This window comes from Herpailurus yagouaroundi, unplaced genomic scaffold (assembly GCF_014898765.1).
Source record: "Herpailurus yagouaroundi ecotype Mexico unplaced genomic scaffold, PumYag 197, whole genome shotgun sequence".
Lineage (NCBI taxonomy): Eukaryota > Metazoa > Chordata > Mammalia > Carnivora > Felidae > Herpailurus > Herpailurus yagouaroundi.
The window spans coordinates 21,454,364-21,475,939 of record NW_024412428.1 but is presented as its reverse complement, the minus strand read 5'-3'; the positions used below and the strand labels follow the sequence as shown (position 1 = coordinate 21,475,939).

General features: G+C 35.7%; 1 protein-coding gene across 5 annotated transcripts in view; it reads left to right on the top strand.

Annotated features, from left to right (window-relative positions):
- The window catches only part of SETDB2 (SET domain bifurcated histone lysine methyltransferase 2), a 90,154-nt gene that overhangs the window by 3,189 nt on the left and 65,389 nt on the right, over positions 1–21,576 (top strand). For 4 of the 5 annotated variants that reach the window (XM_040448383.1, XM_040448378.1, XM_040448380.1 and 1 more), the window contains 4 exons: positions 4,606–4,969; positions 11,649–11,774; positions 12,737–12,802; positions 16,113–16,209. In XM_040448383.1, the coding sequence (XP_040304317.1) occupies positions 4,954–4,969; positions 11,649–11,774; positions 12,737–12,802; positions 16,113–16,209 (305 nt within the window). In that variant the 5' untranslated portion in view covers positions 4,606–4,953. The remainder of the gene's footprint in view (positions 1–4,605; positions 4,970–11,648; positions 11,775–12,736; positions 12,803–16,112; positions 16,210–21,576) is intronic. The other variant, XM_040448379.1, reaches the window with a different exon arrangement.

Below are 21,576 nucleotides of genomic sequence, written 5' to 3'. Positions count from 1 at the left end.
TATGCATTTGTCACAGACATCAGTACAATAGTGAATAAGAGCAGTGGTGGCAAGTGTCCTCATCCTTGTGCCTAACTTTAATAAAAATGCTTCTAAGGTTTCATCATTAAGTATGATGTTCCTTGCTAGGTTTTAGTAGAGAGTATTTATCGGCCTAAAGAAGTTCTCTTTGATTGGTAGTTTGCTAAGAGTCCCCCATCTCCCAGCCTCCAGAATAGTTGCTGACTTTCATTGAATTTTTTTCTTTTCTGCATCTCAGATGTTGGTTTTTCCATTCATGTGATAATGTAGGAATTTACATTGATAAACTTTCCAATGTTAAACTTTTTAGGTATTCCTAGGATAAATTTTATTTGGGTAATATACTTTACTGGGTATATTTTTACTTAACTATATTTGCTTCTATACCCCTAAGTGCTTTTGACCTTGAATTTCTTACATGCCAAGGTTATACTAATGTAAAAAAAAAAAAAAAGAAAAGGTTAAGTGGCTTCCCATATATTTCCTGCCCTGGAACAGTTCGTATATGATAGAAATTATTCATTCCTTGAAAGTTTTGTAGAATATATCTATAAAACTTAACAGACCTAGTATAATGGGGATGAGGTAGAGATACGTGGTGTGTAGCTCTGGTAAGATCTTTCACTGTTGTTTTAGCTTTTTTTATACTTTTGCCTCTAACTGGGATTTCTGCTTCTTGAGCCTATTTGGTATTAAGTCAGTAATTTCAGTTAGATACACATGTGAATTGTTCTGTCAGTGTAAAATATTTCTCTTTGTCTCTTCTATTGGTTTTCATATTAAATTCTATTTTGTTTGATAAGAATATTTCTTAAATTTGCTGGTATATCTTTTTTCACATAGTGTTATTTCAAGCTTTTGATGACATTTTGTGTAATTTAAGTGGGTCTCTTATTTTAAAATATCATAACTAGGCTTTGCTTACAATCCAGTTTGAGAGTCCTTTAGTAAGTAAGATTAACACAGTCACCTTTTTTGTGATTAACAATTTGGCCTTTTTCTTGTCCTCTTATTTACCGTACTTCTCTTTGTGTCTTTTATATCTTATTTTTCCATTTCTATTTAAAAAAATTTTTTTTAATGTTTATTTTTGAGAGAGCGCGCGTGAGTGGGGGAGGAGGAGAGAGAGGGAGACACAGAATCTGAAGCAGGCTCCAGGCTCTGAGCTATTTGCACAGAGCCAGATGCGGGACTCGAACCCACAAACTGGGAGATCATGACCTGAGCTGAAGTCAGACGCTTAACCGACTGAGCCACCCAGATGCCCCTCCATTTCTTTCTTTCTTTTTTTTTTTTTTTTTTTTTAATGTTTGTCACTTTTGAGAGAGAGAGGGAGAGCCAGGAAGGGGCAGAGAGAGAAGGAGACACAGAATCTGAATCAGGCTCCAGGCTCTGAGCTGTCAGCACAGAGCCCAACATGGGGCTCAAACCCATGAGTCATGAGATCATGAGCTGAAGTTCGACGCTCAACCAACTGAGCCACCCAGGCGCCCCTCCCATTTCCATTTTCTAATTGAGGTTGACCCCAAGTTTTCTATGTTCTACATGTTTTTTTAAAATATATTATTACCTCTAGGGGTACCTGCGTGGCTCAGTCAGTTGAGCGCCCAACTTAGACTCAGGTCATGATCTTGCAGTTTGTGAGTTCGAGCCCCGCATTGGGCTCTGTGCTGCCAGCTCAGAGCCTGAAGCCTGCTTCAAATTCTGTGTCTCCCTCTCTGTCTGCCCCTGCCCTGCTCTCACATACACACACACACACACACACACACACACACACACAGGCACGCACACTCACGCGCACACTCTCAAAAGTAAATAAACATTAAAAAAATTTTTTTATTTAAATTCTTTGACTCATCTTGAATTTATTTAAAAAAAATAAAAAATATATATTACCTTTATATTTTCAGCATAGTTCTTAAATTTATATTTTCCTAACAAGATCCAAATTTAATTAGTATTAATATTCTCCCTATGAAGAAGAACTTGACATGCTTCTACTTTACTTTCTCTACTTTTGCAGTGATCCCCTCCCACCCCCCTTCTACAAAAGAATACAACTTCCTATGGCTATTTCTATCATTTTTGTTTCACTTATTATTAAAACCCAGTTTTAATCTGTCTTTAGCATTAATGTGCTTTAGTCATTTGCTCATTATTGCTTCTTATACCTCAGTCTAGGTTAGTTTTTTTAATCAACTATGGTACTTCTTTATCTCTTTCAGAGAGTCTCTATTTGGCTTTTTGAATGTCTATAAAAGTCTCTTTTTTTAACCTTCTCTGTTGAAGTATAGCTTGGGTGAAATGGCATTCTGTGCTCAGACTTATTTTGCCTTAACTTACTGCCTCTGACATTTCTGGTAAGAAGTCTGATTACCAGTATGATATGTGTTTCTTTTAGATAATCTAGATTTTCTGGAAGCTTCTAAGACTGTCTTTATTCTTGATATTTTAAAGTTTATCACAGTTTGTCTAGTAGTGTGTATTTTATCCTGCTTGGTACCCAGTGGACCCTTAGTGAGTTTGTATGTTTTCCAGTTTTGAGAAATTCTTGGTCATTATTGCCTCTTCTTCATTCTCTCTGTTTTATTCCTCTTATTTCCTCTGCGTTCTGAGTGAATTACTCAACTCAGTCTTCCAGCTTACTACTGGCTCTTCATCTGAGTTTATGCTGTTATTCAATTACCTATTGAGTTTATTCAACAACTATTTTTATATCCAAGATACCTAATTGGTTATTTTTCAAAATTGTGTTATTTCATGGATGAGATTTCCTTCTTTAGCTCTTCGAGGACGTTAAATGCAATAACATTTAATTTTTTTAACATTTTTTAAAAAGTTGTTTTGTGTTTATTTTTGAGAGTGAAAGACAGAATGTGAGCAGGGGAAGGGCAGTGAGAGGGGAGACACAGAATCCGAAGCAGGCTCCAGGCTCTAGGCTCTGAGCGAGCTGTCAGCACAGAGCCAGATGCAGGGCTCTAACTCAAGAACTACAAGATCATGACCTGAGCTGAAGTCAGACGCTCAACTGACTGAGCCTCCCAGGTGCCCCTTTAATGTTTATTTTTGAGAGAGAGAGACAGACAGACAGACCAAGACAGAATCTGAAGCAGGCTCCAAGCTCTTAGCTGTTTGCACAGAACCCAAAGTGGGGCTCAAACTCCCAAGCCATGAGATCATGATGCTTAACAAACTGAGTCACCCAGGTGCCTTAATAACATTTGTTTTAAAATTATTTTCAGGATGCTCTGTTTTCCTCTTGACGATAAGCCCATCTTTCGGTGGGCTTGTTAAGTCTCTTTTTGATGGTGTAGCTTTCCTTGGGTATTTGATGACTCTGAGTTGTGCATTCATCTTCTGTGAGAGGATTTGTTGTGTTATGATGGTGGTTGGCATTATCTCTTCAGCTTCCCATCTGTTTCTTTTCCCTAGGGAGGTCTCACAGACTTGGTCCATAGAAAATTCCCTTTTTGTCTTTGGCATGACTATATTTTTTAATTTTAAAAAATCTGACATTTGGGTTTGGTGTGGGAGTGGGAGCAGAATTTATCATATGTTGATTAATATCCTGAGACTGAGAATTATTGATTACTTTTTGACCTATTAGTTCCATCTCTAAGTGTATTCTTGAGGAAATAATCAGAGATATGCATAAAGTATATTCCAGTGTTTATCATATTGAAAAAATGGAAATAATCTAAATCCCCAATATAGAGGTTTATTTACGGTACTAATTAATAATTTATTAAAATTTAATTACTAAAAGTTTTGAATGTACTATAATATGTGGCTTATTGACCAAAGTACATTATACAGCCACTTAAAAGTCATATTATAGAAAAATATTAACGAGGGGGAAAAGTGCAAGATATGTTACCAGTAGAAGATTTTTAAGAAATTGTATACACTAAAATCCAAAATTTATTTTTAAAGTATATATACTGAAAGAATAATAATAATTGCTAGTGTTTATTGAGTCCTTTGTATGTGCCAGGCACCATTCTAAGTAACTCTTATCCTCACAACATGCCTTTGAGGTAGTTAGTGCTATTATCCCCATTTTAAAAGTTTTTATAAAGTATTTATTAAAAATTTAAAAAGTTAAAAAAGTAAATGGGGCACCTGGGTGGCTCAGTTGGTTAAGTGTCCGACTTTGGCTCCAGTCACAATCTCGTGGTTTATGAGTTCAAGCCCTGTGTCGGGCTCTGTGCTGACAGCTCAGAGCCTGGAGCCTGCTTCTGATTCTGTGTCTCCTCCTGTCTCTGCCCCTCCCATGCTTATGCTCTGTCTCTCTGTCTCTCAATAATAAATAAACATAAAAAAAATAAAATAAAATAAAAATTAAGTAAAAAAATGGGTATAGTTTATGTTAATTGACAGTATTTTAAATATGGGTGATACTTAATTTCTCTGTGATTTCATAATTTTGATATTTTACACATTTTTCCAGTTAATATGTATTCTTGTTTCTATAATAGTTTATGCTATTTTAAAAGATAGAGACATTGTTATAACAGTCTTTTTTTGCTTATATATATTTTATTCCTTACAAATATATACCAATCTTTGTTGTTTTCTTTACAGAATGTTTCATGCATCCATGGACCAAAAGATGGAGTTGGTTTTTGTTTTTAAAAAGATATTGTCAATGATCTGATATGACTATAAATACTTGCTTGATGAAATTGCATGGACTTGTCATCAGGTTGGACTAGCGGTCATTTTTCAAAGTTTCTTCAACCACAGTTACATTTGAAAATTCAAGTATCCAAGAACATTGGGCTTAGAATGCCATAATGATGTGTTTTCTCTGAGAACTACAAATTTCATAGATACCACAGTTGGATTCCAGTTATATTCTCCTATCAAAGTGATTTCAGTCCATTGATAAAGTTAATTTTGAAGACTTTTGTTTAGAAACAACACCAAAAGATGGGAGAAAAAAATGGTAGGTTTGGAAAACCATTGTTAAATGTTATGTTTAAAAGTATGTAGACTACTTAATTTAGCCAAATTGTGGAATTTTCAAGGTTTTTCACTGCAAGTGACGGTTCTACATTTGAAGGAATTTAGGACTTATTCTCATGTAGCCAACATTTTGATAGTCGATAATTGTGTATCTGTAAAGCTAAGTCAGTTCTTTAATGTACTTTTGTAAAATTATTCTTTACTTTTAAGAACACTTTTAGATTTACTTTTTAAAGAAAAATTGAGAGGATAGTACAGAAAGTTCCCATATCTTCTACATCCACTTTTACTGATGATTAACATCTTATTTTTGTCTGGTACATTTGTTACAATTAATGAACCATTATTATTAACTGAGGTCCATAGTTTATTCATATTTCCTTAGTTGTTACCTGATGTCTTTTTCTGTTCCAGTATCCCACATGTATTTACTTGTCATATCTCCATAGGGTCCTCTTGGATATAACAGTTGCTCAGACTTGTTTTTTATTTTGTAGTATTTTGCATCTAAGTATTTTGTAGGACACCCCTCTACTGGAATTATTGTTTTATTTATTTTTCTCATGATTAGACTGGGGTTACGAGTTTTGGGAAGAAGACCATAATGGTAAAGTGCCATTTTTACCACATTATGCCAAGAGTACATGATATCAACATGCTTTCTCTCTCATTGATACTGAGCTTGATCACCTGGCTGACATAGTGTTATGTCAGACATAGTGTTATGTTTCTCCACTGTAAATTACTTTTTTCTCTCCCTTTCCTTCCCTGCTGTACTTTTGATAGGAAATCCCCATATATAGTTCATATTCAAGGAATGGGGATTATGCTCCCCATCTTTGAGAATGGAATATCTACATTAATTATTTGGAATTCTTCTCCAAGGGAGATTTAGCTCCTTTCTCCCATTTATGTATTTATTCAGTCATTTATTTATATCAGTATAGAGTCACAGGTACTTCTGCATTCAGTCTATTGTGATATGTTGCTTTGGTTGAAATGTATAAAGAAAATGAAGCTTCACGCAGACAAAAAGTTGAAAAAAGGAAGAGTATTAATAGCCTTTCAGCTAATTGTGGACTTTTTTTTTTGGATACAACTATAAAACTCAACAAGTAGTTACTCCTTCCAGGTCAGTTGTAGTGTGAAATTTGAACACATATCTGTGAGGTTTTTAACACTCTGTTACAGAAAATCTATTGCACATTGAATAGGTGTTTTATGATTTTATAATATACATTGGCCACTTGGAAAATATTGGTTCAATGAATCATGCAGATTTTCCAGATATTGACACATTTCATCATACAATATTAAAAAATCACATTTGTTAATATTGCTACCCATTTCCTTGAAAAGTGACTAATTATTGAGAAGCTATCAGGCTTACCAGAGCACATGTAAAGTTTACAAATTTCCAATTTTAACTTGGTAGTGTGAATTTTATCATTAGCAACAAATGCTGTCAATATTGAACTTCAGGTGGTAGGCTCACTTTGTTTTTTTGTTTTTTTGTTTTTTTTTCAAGAAAATGTGTGTTAAACACCCAAGTCTAAAAATACTATAATTTTTATTAGTACTTTTAAGTAAAAATAGTTTTCCATGAAAAAAATTAGCTGGTTTGGCCTGTAATTCAAACAGTCTCACTAGTGCTTTTGCTTGAGACAGCCATTGTACTGTGGTAACCATTTATATTGCTTTATTAAGGATATTCTTAAGTGAAATTGATGGTGAAAAATATACTGGTACTATACTAGAAAATTTACTGGTAGCTTGGTGCCATCCCCTTGATTCATGCTAAGACATACTGACTTTTACTCACCAATGCTTTTGTACCATCAGTTAAAGTCATTCTAGAAAAAAAAAGAGAGCAAATAATGTCTTTTTTTTATTCATTAACTTTTTTTTTAATTTTTTTTTCAACGTTTATTTATTTTTGGGACAGAGAGAGACAGAGCATGAACGGGGGAGGGGCAGAGAGAGAGGGAGACACAGAATTGGAAACAGGCTCCAGGCTCTGAGCCATCAGCCCAGAGCCCGACGCGGGGCTCGAACTCACAGACCGTGAGATCGTGACCTGGCTGAAGTCAGACGCTTAACCGACTGCGCCACCCAGGCGCCCCTATTCATTAACTTTTTAACATTTATTCATTTTTGATAGAGACAGAGTGGGAGCAGGGGAGGGGCAGAGAGAGGGGGAGACACAGAATCCAAAGCAGGCTCTGGGCTTTGAGCTGTCAACACAGAGCCTAACATGGGGCTTGAACCCACAGACCATGAGATCATGACCTGAGCTGAAGGCAGATGCTCAACTGGCTGGGCCACGCAGGCGCCCCAACTCCTTAAATCCTTTAAAACTCCATTGAAAAGCATTGTAGAATATATAAGTAAATATTCTATATCAATAAATAGATATAATAAGATTAACTGTAAGATTCAATGGAATAATGCCAACGTTATAAAAATTCACATACATATTCAACACAACTTGAAAATAAAGCTCCATGGGTGCTCGGGTGGCTCAGTCAGTTAAGTGTCATCTTTTGGTTTCGGCTCAGGTCATGATCTCAGGGTTCATGAGGTACAGCCCCGCTTCAAGCTCATGCCGATGGCACGAAGCATGCTTGGGATTCTCTCTCTCCCTCTCTCTCTCTCTGCCCTTCACATGCTTGCACCCTTCTTTCTCTCAAAACAAATAAACTTAAAAAAAAAGGAAAGAAAAGAAAAGAAAACGCCAGTATGGGGAACTCTAAACTGACTCTAAAATTTAAGCCATGAAGTGTCTGAAAAAGAATGGGTAAGTGTATGCACTTCATCTACAAGATACTTAAAAATCTCTAAATTAGAAAGTGTACTTGCAGAGGTGCCTGGGTAGCTCAATCGGTTAAGTGGCCGACCAAGAGCAAATAATGTCTTAGTATTACTATTAAAATAATTTGACCTAGCATATTCTCTGAAAGGATTTGGGGACCCCAAGGGCTCATAGATCACACTTTGCTAATCACAGACTCAAAGACATCATAGAGATCCTCTAGACCAATGCCTTGAAGCACCTCCAGGGATGTGTGTGTGTGTGTGTAGGGATGGATATATGTGTGTGTGTGTGTGTGTGTGTGTGTGTGTGTGTGTGTGTGTGTGTGTGTATATCCTAATATCGGTGTACTTCGTTAATACTCCAAAAACAGGTGTCTAGCAAATAATTCATCTAGCTGTGATTCTTGAGTATTGCCTTTTTACATAGACAGTGTATGTCAAGGGAGATTGAGAGACACAATATAATGTAACTATATAATTTGTCTTTCTTCTTTCCAAAGCAACTATACTTCCCACTTAGTGATTATGTCCCTGCAATAGTCATATCTAGCTAAGGGAGCAAGTTAGGACAAACAGTAGAATAATGAGATGGTATTCTTCATTTCTACAGGCAAGTAGCAATATTAGTATACTGATTTGATTTTCAATTCAAGGATTTATTCCTTGTAAGTGTTTTCTAGTGCAATAGACTGAAATATTTACAGTATTAGATTATAATCTCAAACATACATATAGTACAAAGAAAAGGAGCAAGAAACCAAAATTATTTACATTGTGGTAAACATCTAGATGGCATACAGTTGAAATGAAATGACTCAATTATTTCTCCATGTGATATTCATTTAGCCTCTTCAAAAAAGTTATTAACTGGATCTGTTAATCTCATTTTTCAGATAAATCAGTTACCTTTTTTTTTCTTAATATTACTGTGGTTAAAAATTCCCATACTGAGAAGACAAAAATGATCAAGAGGGAAGACATGAGGAATAAGAACCATTTAAATGAGAATTAAAACTAGCCATATGAAGTAATGATACCATAAAGAACAATATCAAAAACCCAGAATAAATAAATATGAATTTCTAAATTACTTTTGTTTATTATACAAGCAGACAGTTTCAGTATTTTCTGATTGGCTTTGTTTTCTTAAATTCTATTTCCAGTGTCCATTAATCCATTCTAAAACTAATAATTTACCCTGTTCACTTTTCAGATAATTTAAGTATTTCCTATCAGAATAACTTGGTATCATGAATTGACATTTTGAACACAGTTTTAAATGATAGTCACTGGAAAACAAATTCAGATGAATCCTAATTGTGGTCTTTTCAACATCACTAAGAAGCAGTGATGCTGCTGGCTTTCTCAGGCCAGGTGAGAGTTGTAGATGATTCCAGAAGATTATAATGCTACTAGAAGCTATTTCTAAATATCTTTCAAAATCCTTTCCGTCTAGATGTCCACCTCAGATAAAGATAAATCCCTAGTGTGGAGTATTAACTCATTCATGAAAAGAAACATAGTAACAACCAATTAAGTGCTTTCATGAATAGTTTAGTCTAAAAGCAGTGATTTTTGTTGATGATCTCTCAGTGAAAAAATGATTTTAAGGATTCTGGGAAGGTCCTTCACAAGATACTTTTCCCTCTTAGCTAAATGATATCTAAAGTTCCACAAGTAGAGATTAATTTCTTGTGCTTAAGACTATGTCCCCTGTTAAATTACAATAATTTCTCGATAAAGGCCACATGCTTATCTGCACATCAACTCCGCGAGCTAGATGCTATCACTATTCCCATTTTATAGATGTGGTCACACAGCTTAATGACTGCTAGTGCTGGGATTCAAACACAAATGCATCTGAACTCCAAAGCCCAGATTGTTAATCACCACTTCTGTTCTTCCACTGACTCCTGATATGCTATTCTCCTGGGTTTTCCTTCCACCTGTTGGCTCCTTCTTGATCTCCCTGATTCTTTTTTCTTATACTTATGCTTTATATATAGAAAATCCTCTTCTCGGGGCGCCTGGGTGGCTCAGTCAGTTAAGCGTCTGACTTCAGCTCAGGTCATGATCTCACAGTTTGTGGGTTTGAGCCCCATGTCAGGCTCTGTGCTGACAACTCAGAGCCTGCAGCCTGCTTCGGATTCCGTGTCTCCCTCTCTCTTTGCCCCTCCCCCACTCATGTTCTGTCTCTCTGTCTCTCTGGAATATAAGTAAACATTAAAAAAAAAAAACCCTCTTCTCATTGTATACATTGTCCTTAATTACATCTACTCAAGCATTTGTGTACCATTTACTCCAGAATTCGTATAACTGGACCAGATCTTACTCTGGAGCCTGTATACCCAGTATACTTGCCCTACTTAAATTTCTCACTTGTCTTCTGTCTTTATTCCCTATCTCAATGAATACTATTACTGTGCATATGGTTGCCCAAGTCAAAAACAGAAATCACTCTTGACTCCTCCCTCTTTCCCCTGCCACCTGAGTGACCTTTTAAGAAACTAATCACATATAAGATGCTTAAACCTTTTGAGTGGCTCCCATAGGCTTTTGTATAAAACTCAAGTGAAAGGTTCTCCATGGCATGGCTTCTCCTGCCTCTAATACCTCTTTCTTCATCCTTTGTGTCCTCTCACATTGCATTTGTTTAAAATCTTGTCTCAGCTGTCCTATGGGGAGTTAAAAGTAGGCTTGGTCTTGGAGGCATCAGGCCAAAGTGTTAACAGGGAAACAACACTCCTTCTGAGACTGCGATGGTGGCAGCATCCCTAATTAGCCAGAGATCCCCTTTGGGTAAGGTGACTTTGCCAGGGAGATTTGGGACTATGAGGCCTAAGCCTTTATGACTATTCTCACCCCACTGCTGAACCTAGAGATGTAGGTTTAATTTTTATTAAGGAAAATATATTTTTTGTAAGCTTACTAGGCTCTCTGTTTATTAATCCTCCTAATGGCTTCTCAAGTGACCTTTCTAAAGTGCAGTAATCATGTCTCTCTGTTCTTTAAGGCCCTGTTAATTTTGAACATTTTATATGTTTTTACATTTAACATTTTAACAAATAAATTTTAACATTTTAGGTATTTTTGTTACTTTTAAACGTGGTGTGGGTGTGAGATTTGGCTTTTGCCAGTTTAATTGTATTTCTCATATTTCTGTGTTCAGCTTTCAAAGAATTATTTCCTCTAGGAAATTTTTTTTTTATGTAAACTCTACCCCCAACATGCAGCTTGAACTCACAACCCCATGATCAAGAGTTGCATGCTCTACCAACTGAGCCAGCCAGGCACCTCTCTCTAGGAATTTATGACTAAGGTGTTCATTTGCTGGGCATATGAAATATTGGCTCATCTATATAGCTATCTATAAAAAGTATAAACATTATTTTGGCTTCATATAATTATTTAAAAATTATAAAAGACATTTTAAAACGTTATTGTTAGACATTTAGTTACTTCACCAATTCTTGAGATGTTTCATTCTAAAACCATTTCTGTACTCAGTGGAGGTTATATCTCTGAAACTTTTAAAATGCTTATACGTACATCTACCACCAGCCTAGAATGAAGCCATTCCTTCTGTTTTCCAGGGACACCAGAAATAGTACCATTAAAGTTTTCAACATATTTTTATGTTAGCAGAAATGAGTAAGATATTTAGGTCATATTCTTTGCTATTCTTTATAAAGAAACAGTGATAAAAATCTTTTTCCTCAAGGAAAAAAATAGACCAATTAAATCTTGACATTATTTAGAAACCACGTGGATTCTCTATAACATATGCCTTGGGGAAATTACAGTCTATTTTAATTGAGCTCTTAAGCTATTCACTTTTATTATAGGTGATGCAAAAACTTTCTGGATGGAGCTGGAAGATGATGGAAAAGTGGACTCCATCTTTGAACAAGTGCAAAATGTGTTACAATCACTGAAACAAAAGATTAAAGATGGGTCTGCCACAAATAAAGGTATGAAGCACAAAAAACTTTTAATACATTTAATGTTAAATGTTACCCACTGGCAGTATAATACAGTGCTGTTTCCACTATGTTTCTTTTGTTATCTAAGAGCCTATCAGTTCTGTTTGCTTTGTGTGTGTTTGTACTCTGCTTTGACAAAAACACGCTTTTGCCATATGCCATAGACATTTTGTAAAAGTGGGTGAAAATGATTACTTTGAATGTTAGCTACTGAGTTTATCTCTTTTTCTGTCAGGCTCCCTTGTTTTCCCCACATTTTATCTTTGCTTTCTCTTTATATCTCTTTTTGAGGGGTGATGGGTATTGCAAAAGTAATATCTGCTCATTGTACAACGTTTAGTACCAGTAGAAAAATATAAGAAAAATTATCCACCACCCCGTTACTCAGAGACACCTAATGTTTTTTAAGAATGCGAAAGTACATGTAACGATATTTTGCCTGCTTTAATCAGAACTTGCCTTCTATTTCAGCAGTCAGTTCCGTCAGCCAAGTTTGTATTTTTTCTGTTTCTTTGTTTTCAACCCTGGTTGGTCGTAGAACAGAAGACTTTTAGGTAGAAATTTACTTCTTTCCTTCAGGACATAAGATATTCAAGCAAATTTTCATTTGGACTCTTCTTAATACTTTGTGGATGTTTTTATGACATTAATCTTTTGTTTGCTTGTCCAAACAGTAGCGCTGTTTTTCATTTTAATGTTCCTTCTCATTCCTTCATGAGTCAGATATATCTAGTTTTGAATCCAGTTCTAACAACTCCTAGCTGAATGACCTGGAATAAATAGTTTAACTCCTAAGCTTCAATTTCTGTTTCTAATGCAGGTAATCATAATCTCTCAGAGGAGTTAATGAAGATTAAGATAAAGTACATAAATTATTTAGCACAGTAGCTGGCACAATGAAAATGATGCTGCTGCTGCTGGTTTTCATGCATTTTTCCTTTCCTTAACAGAATACATCCAAGCAATGATTCTAGTGAATGAAGCAACCATAAGTAACAATTCAACATTGATAAAGGGTATGTGCATTAATAATCCCAATTTTGAGTATTCTGTTATTTTCTTGACTTGATGCAGGCTTAATTGAGTTCAGATTATGTGAGATTACCTAAAGATAATTTAATATAAAATGTAAGACCTGTACTGGTAAATTATATAAATCAGTGTCCCTATTAAATAAAAAGTCCTACCCATCTAGCGATAGGAAATGCACACTCTTCTAAGCCTCTTAGGAAATGAACAAATGTGTCTCTTCTTCAAAAAATTCTAAGACCCCAGACTACTGTAAACCCACCTTGTGTGAAAAACAATACTAGAAAGGTATATTCTGGCATAGATAAGTTAGTGTAAAATTTTTTTATTTCTAGATTATTAGACCATTAGTCTTGCAGACTCTAAACAAATTAGGTTTCGGAGGAATTGATCAAAGATACTGTACCAGAACTAGGAAAATAAAATTAAAAAGTTGTTTTATCAGAATCACTCTCCTATAAATCTTAGTCTATCTCAAATTTCCTAAAATATTGAGAAGGTACTTTACTGGATTTTAATGCTGCTAAATATTCTTAACAAATTATAATAATTTTAACTTACATAATTTGGGGTCTTAAGGTTTTAAATCTCTGAAAATATACCCTAGCATCATGAGTCTATTTTAAAGAAACCTTTTTCTTATTCAAAAGTATTCTCAATTTCAGTAGCTAATGTATAGTTTTAGAAAAGTAGTTTCTTTTTTTTTTTTTATGTTTATTTATTTTTGAGACAGAGAGAGACAGAGCATGAACGGGGGAGGGTCAGAGAGAGAGGGAGACACAGAATCTGAAGCAGGCTCCAGGCTCTGAGCTGTCAGCACAGAGCCCGACGCGAGGCTCGAACCCACGAACCGCGAGATCATGACCTGAGCTGAAGTCGGACGCTTAACCGACTGAGCTACCCAGGCGCCCCAAGAGTAGTTTCTTTAAGAAAACAACCTTACTCAGTATCTTTCAGTAGCACTTGGAATCAACATACTTGAGAGATCACACTAGTTTTGCAAGAAGAGGCTTTTAAATGCAGGAGGTGGAAAGAGGAACTAATTCTAAAACAATTTATTTCTCGCTAACAAAGTAAATTGGGTTTTGGTTTTTTTGTGATAATTTTATCAATAGAAATATTGAATATTACAATTTTGTATTTTTATATAGTTCCTCTGAAATGTAATGAATTTATCAAAAGTATATATTTGCCAGTGGTATAGAGCAATATTTGTAAGTAGGGAATTGGGGAGTTATGTAATTGACATTGTTGGCAAAACAAAGATTAAAAACTTTCTAGTAATAAAGTTTCATGTTAGTATTTACTTTTTAAAAAACATTGAAACGGGGAAAGACAAAAGGACTTCATGTTAAGGTCAAAACAAGGTATCCCATATCCCAACTTGAGTCCTAAACCACTGATTACCTTTATTTTCTTTGTGTCTAACTGTAAATATGTGCTATGTCCCCAAACAAAGGATTGGATACTGTTTTCTTGACAGGAGTTATTATTTCCCCTTTCCTCCCTTATCTGATGATTAATTTTAAAATCTCCACGTTTGGGGGCTCCTGGGTGGCTTAGTCGGTTAAACATCTGATTTTGGCTCAGGTCACGATCTCATGGTACTTGAGTTCAAGCCTCGCATCAGGTTCTCTGCTGTTAACACAGAGCCCGCTTCAGATTCTCTGTCCCCATCTCTCTCTGCCCCTCCTTGCTGGTTTGTTCTCTCTCTCTCTCAAAATAAATAAAATCTCCATGTTTCAGTAAGTTTTATTTTTAATTATGTTTATATACATTTATTCTATTCATATTTGTTAGTATGGATTTTTATGATTTATGCAAAGAAATTAGTTGGGAAAAATCAGAAATGCTTAATTTGTAAAACTTAATTTTAATCAGGTATTATAGCTCTTTTCAACTATCAGATTTTAAACCTTTCTTTATCTTGATAATTAAAGAGGGATAATTGTTTTCCAGATAGCCAAGTAGTAGCCTCATGTTATAACTTAAACTACTCTTTTATTTACTTAAAGTTTTTTCCTTTTTTTTTTTAATGTTTGTTTATTTTGAGAGAGAGTGTGAGCAAGGAAGAGGCAGAGGGAGAGTGACAGAGGGAGAATCCCAAGGAGGCTCCCTGCTGCCAGCACAAAGCCCTATGAGGGACTTGAGCCCATGAACTGTGAATTCATGACCTGAGCTGAAACCAAGAGTTGGACACTTTACCAACTGAGTCACCCAGGTGCCCCAAACTTTTTCTTCTTAATAAGATTGATCTGCAGTAAAAGACCAATGTAAGTTAATAACCTGAAGCAAGATGAGAATCCCTTTTTTTCTTAAAGATCCTCAATGCATAGGAAAAAACATGTTTAAAAAATATCTTTAAACCAAACATAGAATATTCTACATAACCATTTTTCAAAATAAGAACAGGGAATCCGTAACTTTTTTCACACAGCTTACTTCTATTATTGTAGTCATGTTAGAGAGTAAAAATAGATGAAGTAGAAAAAACACAAGTTAGAGGATGAAATTAAATGCAGGAGCACCTGGGTGGCTCAGTTGGTTAAGCATCTGGCTTAAGCTCAGGTCCTGATCTTGCAGTTCATGGGCTCAAGCCCTGTGTTGGGCTCTGTGCTGACAGCTCTGAGCCTGGAACCTGCATCGGATTCTGTCTGTCTGTATGTCTCTGTCTCTGTCTCTGTCTCTGTCTCTCTCTCTCTCTCTCTCTCTCTCTCTGCCCCTCCCCCACTTACACTCTGTCTGTCTCAAAAATGAGTAAATGTTAAAAAAATTTTTTTTTAAATAAAAAGAAATTAAGTGAAGAAAGATATAGGAAAGACTAAGTAATATGAAAAGACAAGTGGAAGTACAAAAAGAGGTACCCAAATACCCCACCCTCCAAAAATATAGATAGCAGTGGGAACAATGAGAAAGCAAAAGATAACATAAATTTTCCATTTTGTGACCTTTTGTAGTACGAGCTATGTTATTTTTCTATAAAATACAGGCAGAAATAAGGATACTTGATGTTTACCTTAAAGGTTGATTAAAATTCAAATAAAGTTCAGGGCAAACTAGATTTTCTCCAGTAGAAGTATCTTCTACCTTAAGTCTTTTACTTGATCATATCTTATTTTGTCAATATTTTTGAAAATATTCACACCTGATTTTTTAATTTAATCTTGATATTTTCATATGTTTGCAGATTTAAGGGCGCCATGTATCTCTAATCAATAAAGATATTATTTAGATATTAGAGTAAATGATTCTTAACTTGATATACTTAATACTCGTGTTTGTATTTTTTTCATGTAGATCATACATCGGTGAACCAGAATGAACAGGAAAACAAATCAGGTTCATTGCCTTCTACATCATATGAAGACTCCTTTCCAGAAGACTGTACATTTCTGTATGTATATAGGTTAAATTTTTTTTATGTTGTCAATGCTTTCATTTCCAGAAAGACAATTATTCTTTCTAATCATTTGACATAAGAATAGATAAAATATATAAAAAAAATTTTTCCCATCAACTTAAAAAGTCATAAATTTTAGTATTTTATGTAGGATAAAGGTTCATGAGTCTCTTAACAAGGTATTTACTTGTTAACATCCCTAGGTAATCAAGTCTTTGAATAAAATTTAGCTTAAGATGTCTTTGTGTATAGGGGCACGTGGGGGCTCAGTTGGTTGAGCATCTGACTCGAATCATCTCAGTTCACGTCTTGATCTCAGGATCAAGAGTTCAAGCCCCGTGTTGGACCTGAAGCCTACTTTAAAAAAAAAAAAAAAAAAAAGATGTCTTTGTGTATGTTATTAATATACTAAAAGCTACCAAGTTGGCAATTTTTTTAACTAAAAAATTATTTTTCCTGGAGTATTTTTTTTTAAGGATTTTATTTTTAAGTAATCTCTACTCCCAATGTGGGGCTTAAACTCAGCCCTGAGATCAAAAGTCACATGCACTACTGCCTGAACCAGCAGTCCTAGATTATTTCTTTTAAAGTGGAGGGTAACAGTATTTTTTTTTTTTAAGTTTATTTATTTTGAGAAAGAGAGGGATACATGAACCATGAAATGACCTGAGTTGAAATCAAGAGTCAGATGCTCAACCACCTGAGCCACCCAGGTGCCCCAAACAGTATTTCTTTCAGTACCAGTTCAGCTTTTCAAATACTTAAATGGCTCTAAATTACTTAGGAGAATAGGCTAAATTTTTCTGAGTGTTTCTTTCTCCTTTTACCATTTCAGTAAAGATTCCTTAGAATAAAGTAGAATCGTATGAAAGGAAATCTGACATTGTGACACGTAATCTTTATTTTTAGGAGGTAACACCTATACTAAAACCTTTAAGAAGTAGTTTAAAGGAAGTTCCTGAAAGTATTTTGTGCTACACCAGGGAACAATTTCAAAAACAAAAGTGTCTTTATAAAGAAAGTTCTTAAGTTAATTGCCTTATTTTGTCTTTTCAGCTACATATTAAATTGACAAAAAAAAAAATTGTCAGTGTAGAATTTTTTTTTTTATGCTTATTTATTTTGAGAGGGAAAGACAGCATGAGCAGGGGAGGGGCAGAGAGGGAGGGAGTGAGGTAGAGAGAATTCCAAACAGGTTGCGATGCCAGCACGGAACCTGGTGCAGAGTTCACTCTCACAAACCATGAGATCGTGACTTGAGTCAAAATCACAAGTTGGACACTTAACCAGCTGAGCCACCCAGGCTCCCCTAGAATTCTTTTTGTTGTTTTTTTAGGGTTTATGAGTGTTACAGATTGACTATTTTGCATATGATTTGCATTTGCAAATACTAGAGATGTCATTACAGTTTGATACTTATTTTATTTTATTTTTTTAATTTTTTAATGTTTATTTATTTTTGACAGAGACAGAGATAGAATGTGAGTGAGTTAGGGGCAGAGAGAGAGCGAGACACAGGATCCAAAGCAGGTTCCAAGCTCCGAGCTGTCAGCACAGAGCCTGATGCGGGGCTCGAACTCATGAGCTGTGAGATCATGACCCGAGCTAAAGTCGGATGCTCAATGACTGAGCCACCCAGGCGCCCCGTTTGATACTTATTTTAAAATACTCTCAGAGGGGGTGCCTGGGTGGCTCGGTCGGTTAAGCATCCGACTTCAGCTTAGGTCACGATCTCGCAGTCTGTGAGTTCGAGCCCCGCGTCAGGCTCTGGGCTGATGGCTCAGAGCCTGGAGCCTGCTTCCGATTCTGTGTCCCTCTCTCTCTGCCCTTCCCCCGTTCATGCTCTGTCTCTCTCTGTCTCAAAAATAAATAAACGTTAAAAAAAATTAAAAAAAAAAATACTCTCAGAGAAAGCCAGAAATTCTGGTCTTCTGATCTACAAAATTTCATTACCTTGTAAAAACAAGTTCAATCACTTTAAATCACTAAAATACAAGATTCTTTTTCATATAAATTACCACCAAAACTCTCTCATTTTCTATTTATTTCATTAAAATTTTTATTTCAAACATAAATGCAAGAGTTGGTTTATTCTTTTATTTATTTATTTTGTTTAAGTTTATTTATTTATTTAGAGAGAGAGCAAGAGCAAGTGCAAGTGGGGGCAGGGGCAGGGAGAGAGAGAGAGAGAGAGAGGGAGAATCCTAAGCAGGCTCCTCTAGGTCAGTGCAAAGCCCATTGAGAGGCTCTAATTCACGAAACTGAGATCATGACCTGAGCCAAAATCAAGAGTCAACTTATAGGAAAAAAAAAACACATTGGTAGAAGAATTAACAATTGCATCAAGAGACCAAATAAGCATAGAAAAAAATAACATTTTTATGTATTTGTAAGAATGTGGGGTATTGTTAAGTCAGTAAGTCAGAAGTCATCCAGTAAAAGAAAGACTTGTTATTCAGTAAATGACTCTGGAACAATTGGATATTATTTAGAAAATTTAAGTTAGATCTTCATGGCACATCAGAATAAATTCCAGATGAAACTGGACTCCCAATTCATGGAAAAATTAATTAATTAAAAATTAGAATCCTAAAAAATAATCATAGTAATAATAAAGATTAGATGTCTTCCCATGACATTATGTATCACCAATTTACTCATTACATTATTTACACTTTATTATATATACTTAGTTCTTTGTCTAGAACGTAAACTCCTTGAGATCACAGAGCTTTTCATCATTACTTCTGTAGCATCTGGTGCATAGCAGGCACTCAAAAAATCTGGTGGAAGAATGAATAAGTGAATGAACAAACAAACCCCTGATAGGAAATTGGAGAAAGCATATGAACAGACAGTTAACCATAAGGGAAAAACCAGTAAACATGAAATTATGTTCAATCTCTCTATTCCTAGAGAAAAACATTAAGGAGGTAATAAAGTACTGTTTTTCATTTATCAAATCGGTTAAAATTTTTAGAATAATCAATTGATCAACACTCATACTGTATAAATTGATCCGGCCTTTTTGAGAATCGGTTTGGTTAGCCTGTATTGGTTAAAATGTGTGTACCTCCTAGTGCCATGATTGTGGTCTCTAAATGTTATTGCTCATTAAGTGGAACCATTGTCCTTTGGAGAAATGGCTAACTCCAGACCTGGGGCATCTTGTGACAGAAAGCAAGAAGGCTATCAAAGACTACCAAGTGTGTTAGAAAGATAGGAGCAAACTTGAAAGAGCTCCCACTGACCAAAAAATGGCACAATTTGGATATCAAAAGGAATAATCACTGTGATTGATTTAAACACATTAAATACTTAAGAACCCATTTAAAATTTTAAAAATAACATTTTAAAAGTCACTGGGGGTGCCTGGGTGGCTCAGTTGGTTAAATGTTCGACTTCCGGCTCAGGTCATGGTCTCACAGTTCATGAGTTCAAGCCCCACGTTGGGCTCTGTGCTGGGAGCGTGAAGCCTGGCGCTTGCTTCGGATTCTGTCTCCCTCTCTCTCTGCCCTTCACCTGCTCACGCTCTCTCTTTCTCTCTCTCTCTCAAAAGTAAATAAACATTAAACAAAATTTAAAAATCAGTCACTTTGGTAGTTGCTAGGATACAACTCACCATTCTGAGCACTAGTAATTAAAGAGAAAGAATCAAGCATTTATCCTGCCTTTCCTATATTAACTGTATTTCAGATAACCCAAGAGTTGATGAGGAAAATTTCCTCTTTATCAAAGAATTCCAGCCAAAAACTGCAGTAGAAATGGTAGAATTAGAAGATTGTTATTTTTACAACTTCCCCCTCTTTCCCAAAGAAACAGTGACCTTAGGCCAGTGCTGTTAAACTAATTGTGGTAAGAACAGGTGTTTTGTTTTGTTTTAAACTTCAAATTTATTGAGGATGAATACTCATAAAATACAATGAAATGTTGCAGCAGTGTTAAATTGCTGTAAAAGTTCCTAAACTTTTACAACTTTATATTTTTGTGCTTATGAATTGGTAGCCAACCACTGTGGGATGGCACCACCATACCTTGAGTAGCATTGACCTGGATAATGTTAATGAGTGAATAACTCAACTATTAAGTGAAAGATTTATAGCACTGTCCTCCCTGCCCCCCACCGCCTAAATTGAACTTGAATCTAATCAAGCTTCTAAAACTGACTACTGATTTACCAAATAGAGGGATAGAGGGATGAGTTAAATGACACCACCACAAGGGAAGCATCAACCAAATTCTAGAATGTGGGAAATGCTACAGGACAAATGACACATTTATTCAACTGCAACAAATAAATGTCATAAAATGAAGAGAGAGGGGCACTGCTATAAGATTAGAGACAAAAAGACATCTGAATCAAATCCAACGTGTGGGACTTGTTTGAGTTCTGATTCAGATTTTAAGATAATCACTGATATGTGAAGATGGGTCACTGAGATTGTAGGTTCTTTTAAAAACCTTACTTGAAAAAAAATTTTGTTTGTTTTTAATGTTTATTTTTGAGAGAGAGAGAGTGTGAGCGGGCAAGAAGTAGAGAGAGAGAGACACACAGAATCTGGAGCAGGCTCCAGGCCCTGAGCTGTCAGCACAGAGCCCAATGCAGGGCTTGAACCCACGAACTGTAAGAACATGACCTGGGCTGAAGTTGGATGTTTAACCGACTGAGCCACCCAGATGCCCCTAAAAACCTTATTTATTAGACATACATACTGAATTATTTCAGGTAAAAGATGTAATGTCTAGGATTTGCTTTAGAATACCCCATGTTTTAGTGTGGGGCAAGAGGGGGGAAAATAGAAGTAAAATAGGCAACATGTTGATAACTACTGAAGTTTGGTAACAAGTGTCAAAGATAAACAAAACCAGACATTGAAGTGATGAAAACATTTTATGCAGTAACTACTGATATTAAGGAAAAAAGCTGAGCTCTATTCCAGTTTATGCTGGGGTGACTAGTGTTTTAAAGGCAAATGAGGGAGTAGAGATAGAAGAGAGGAACCCAAGTGAAAAATTACAAAGAGTCAGTGTGAATGTTTATGAGGCCAGCTATGTGTCCTAGCTGGGAATCATCAGTGTTAGGATCTCTCCTCCCACAGACTGGAAGACAGAGGCCTTACCCTTCCTGATGATTAACTTTCAAAGGAAGGCCTTTGAGGACCTTGAGAAGGGCACTCTTGAGTTGTAGGAGATAAATACACATCTTAGAGGAATGGAAGAAAGATTCACAATTGTAAGCCCTTTTTTAGTAACTGTTCTAAGGAAGGAAGGTCAGGAGCTTATCTTCAGGTTTTGGCTACAAGAAACCATGAACTGTCTTGACAGCCTTGAGCTTTCTTAGGCAGGCATGTTGGGGGGGGG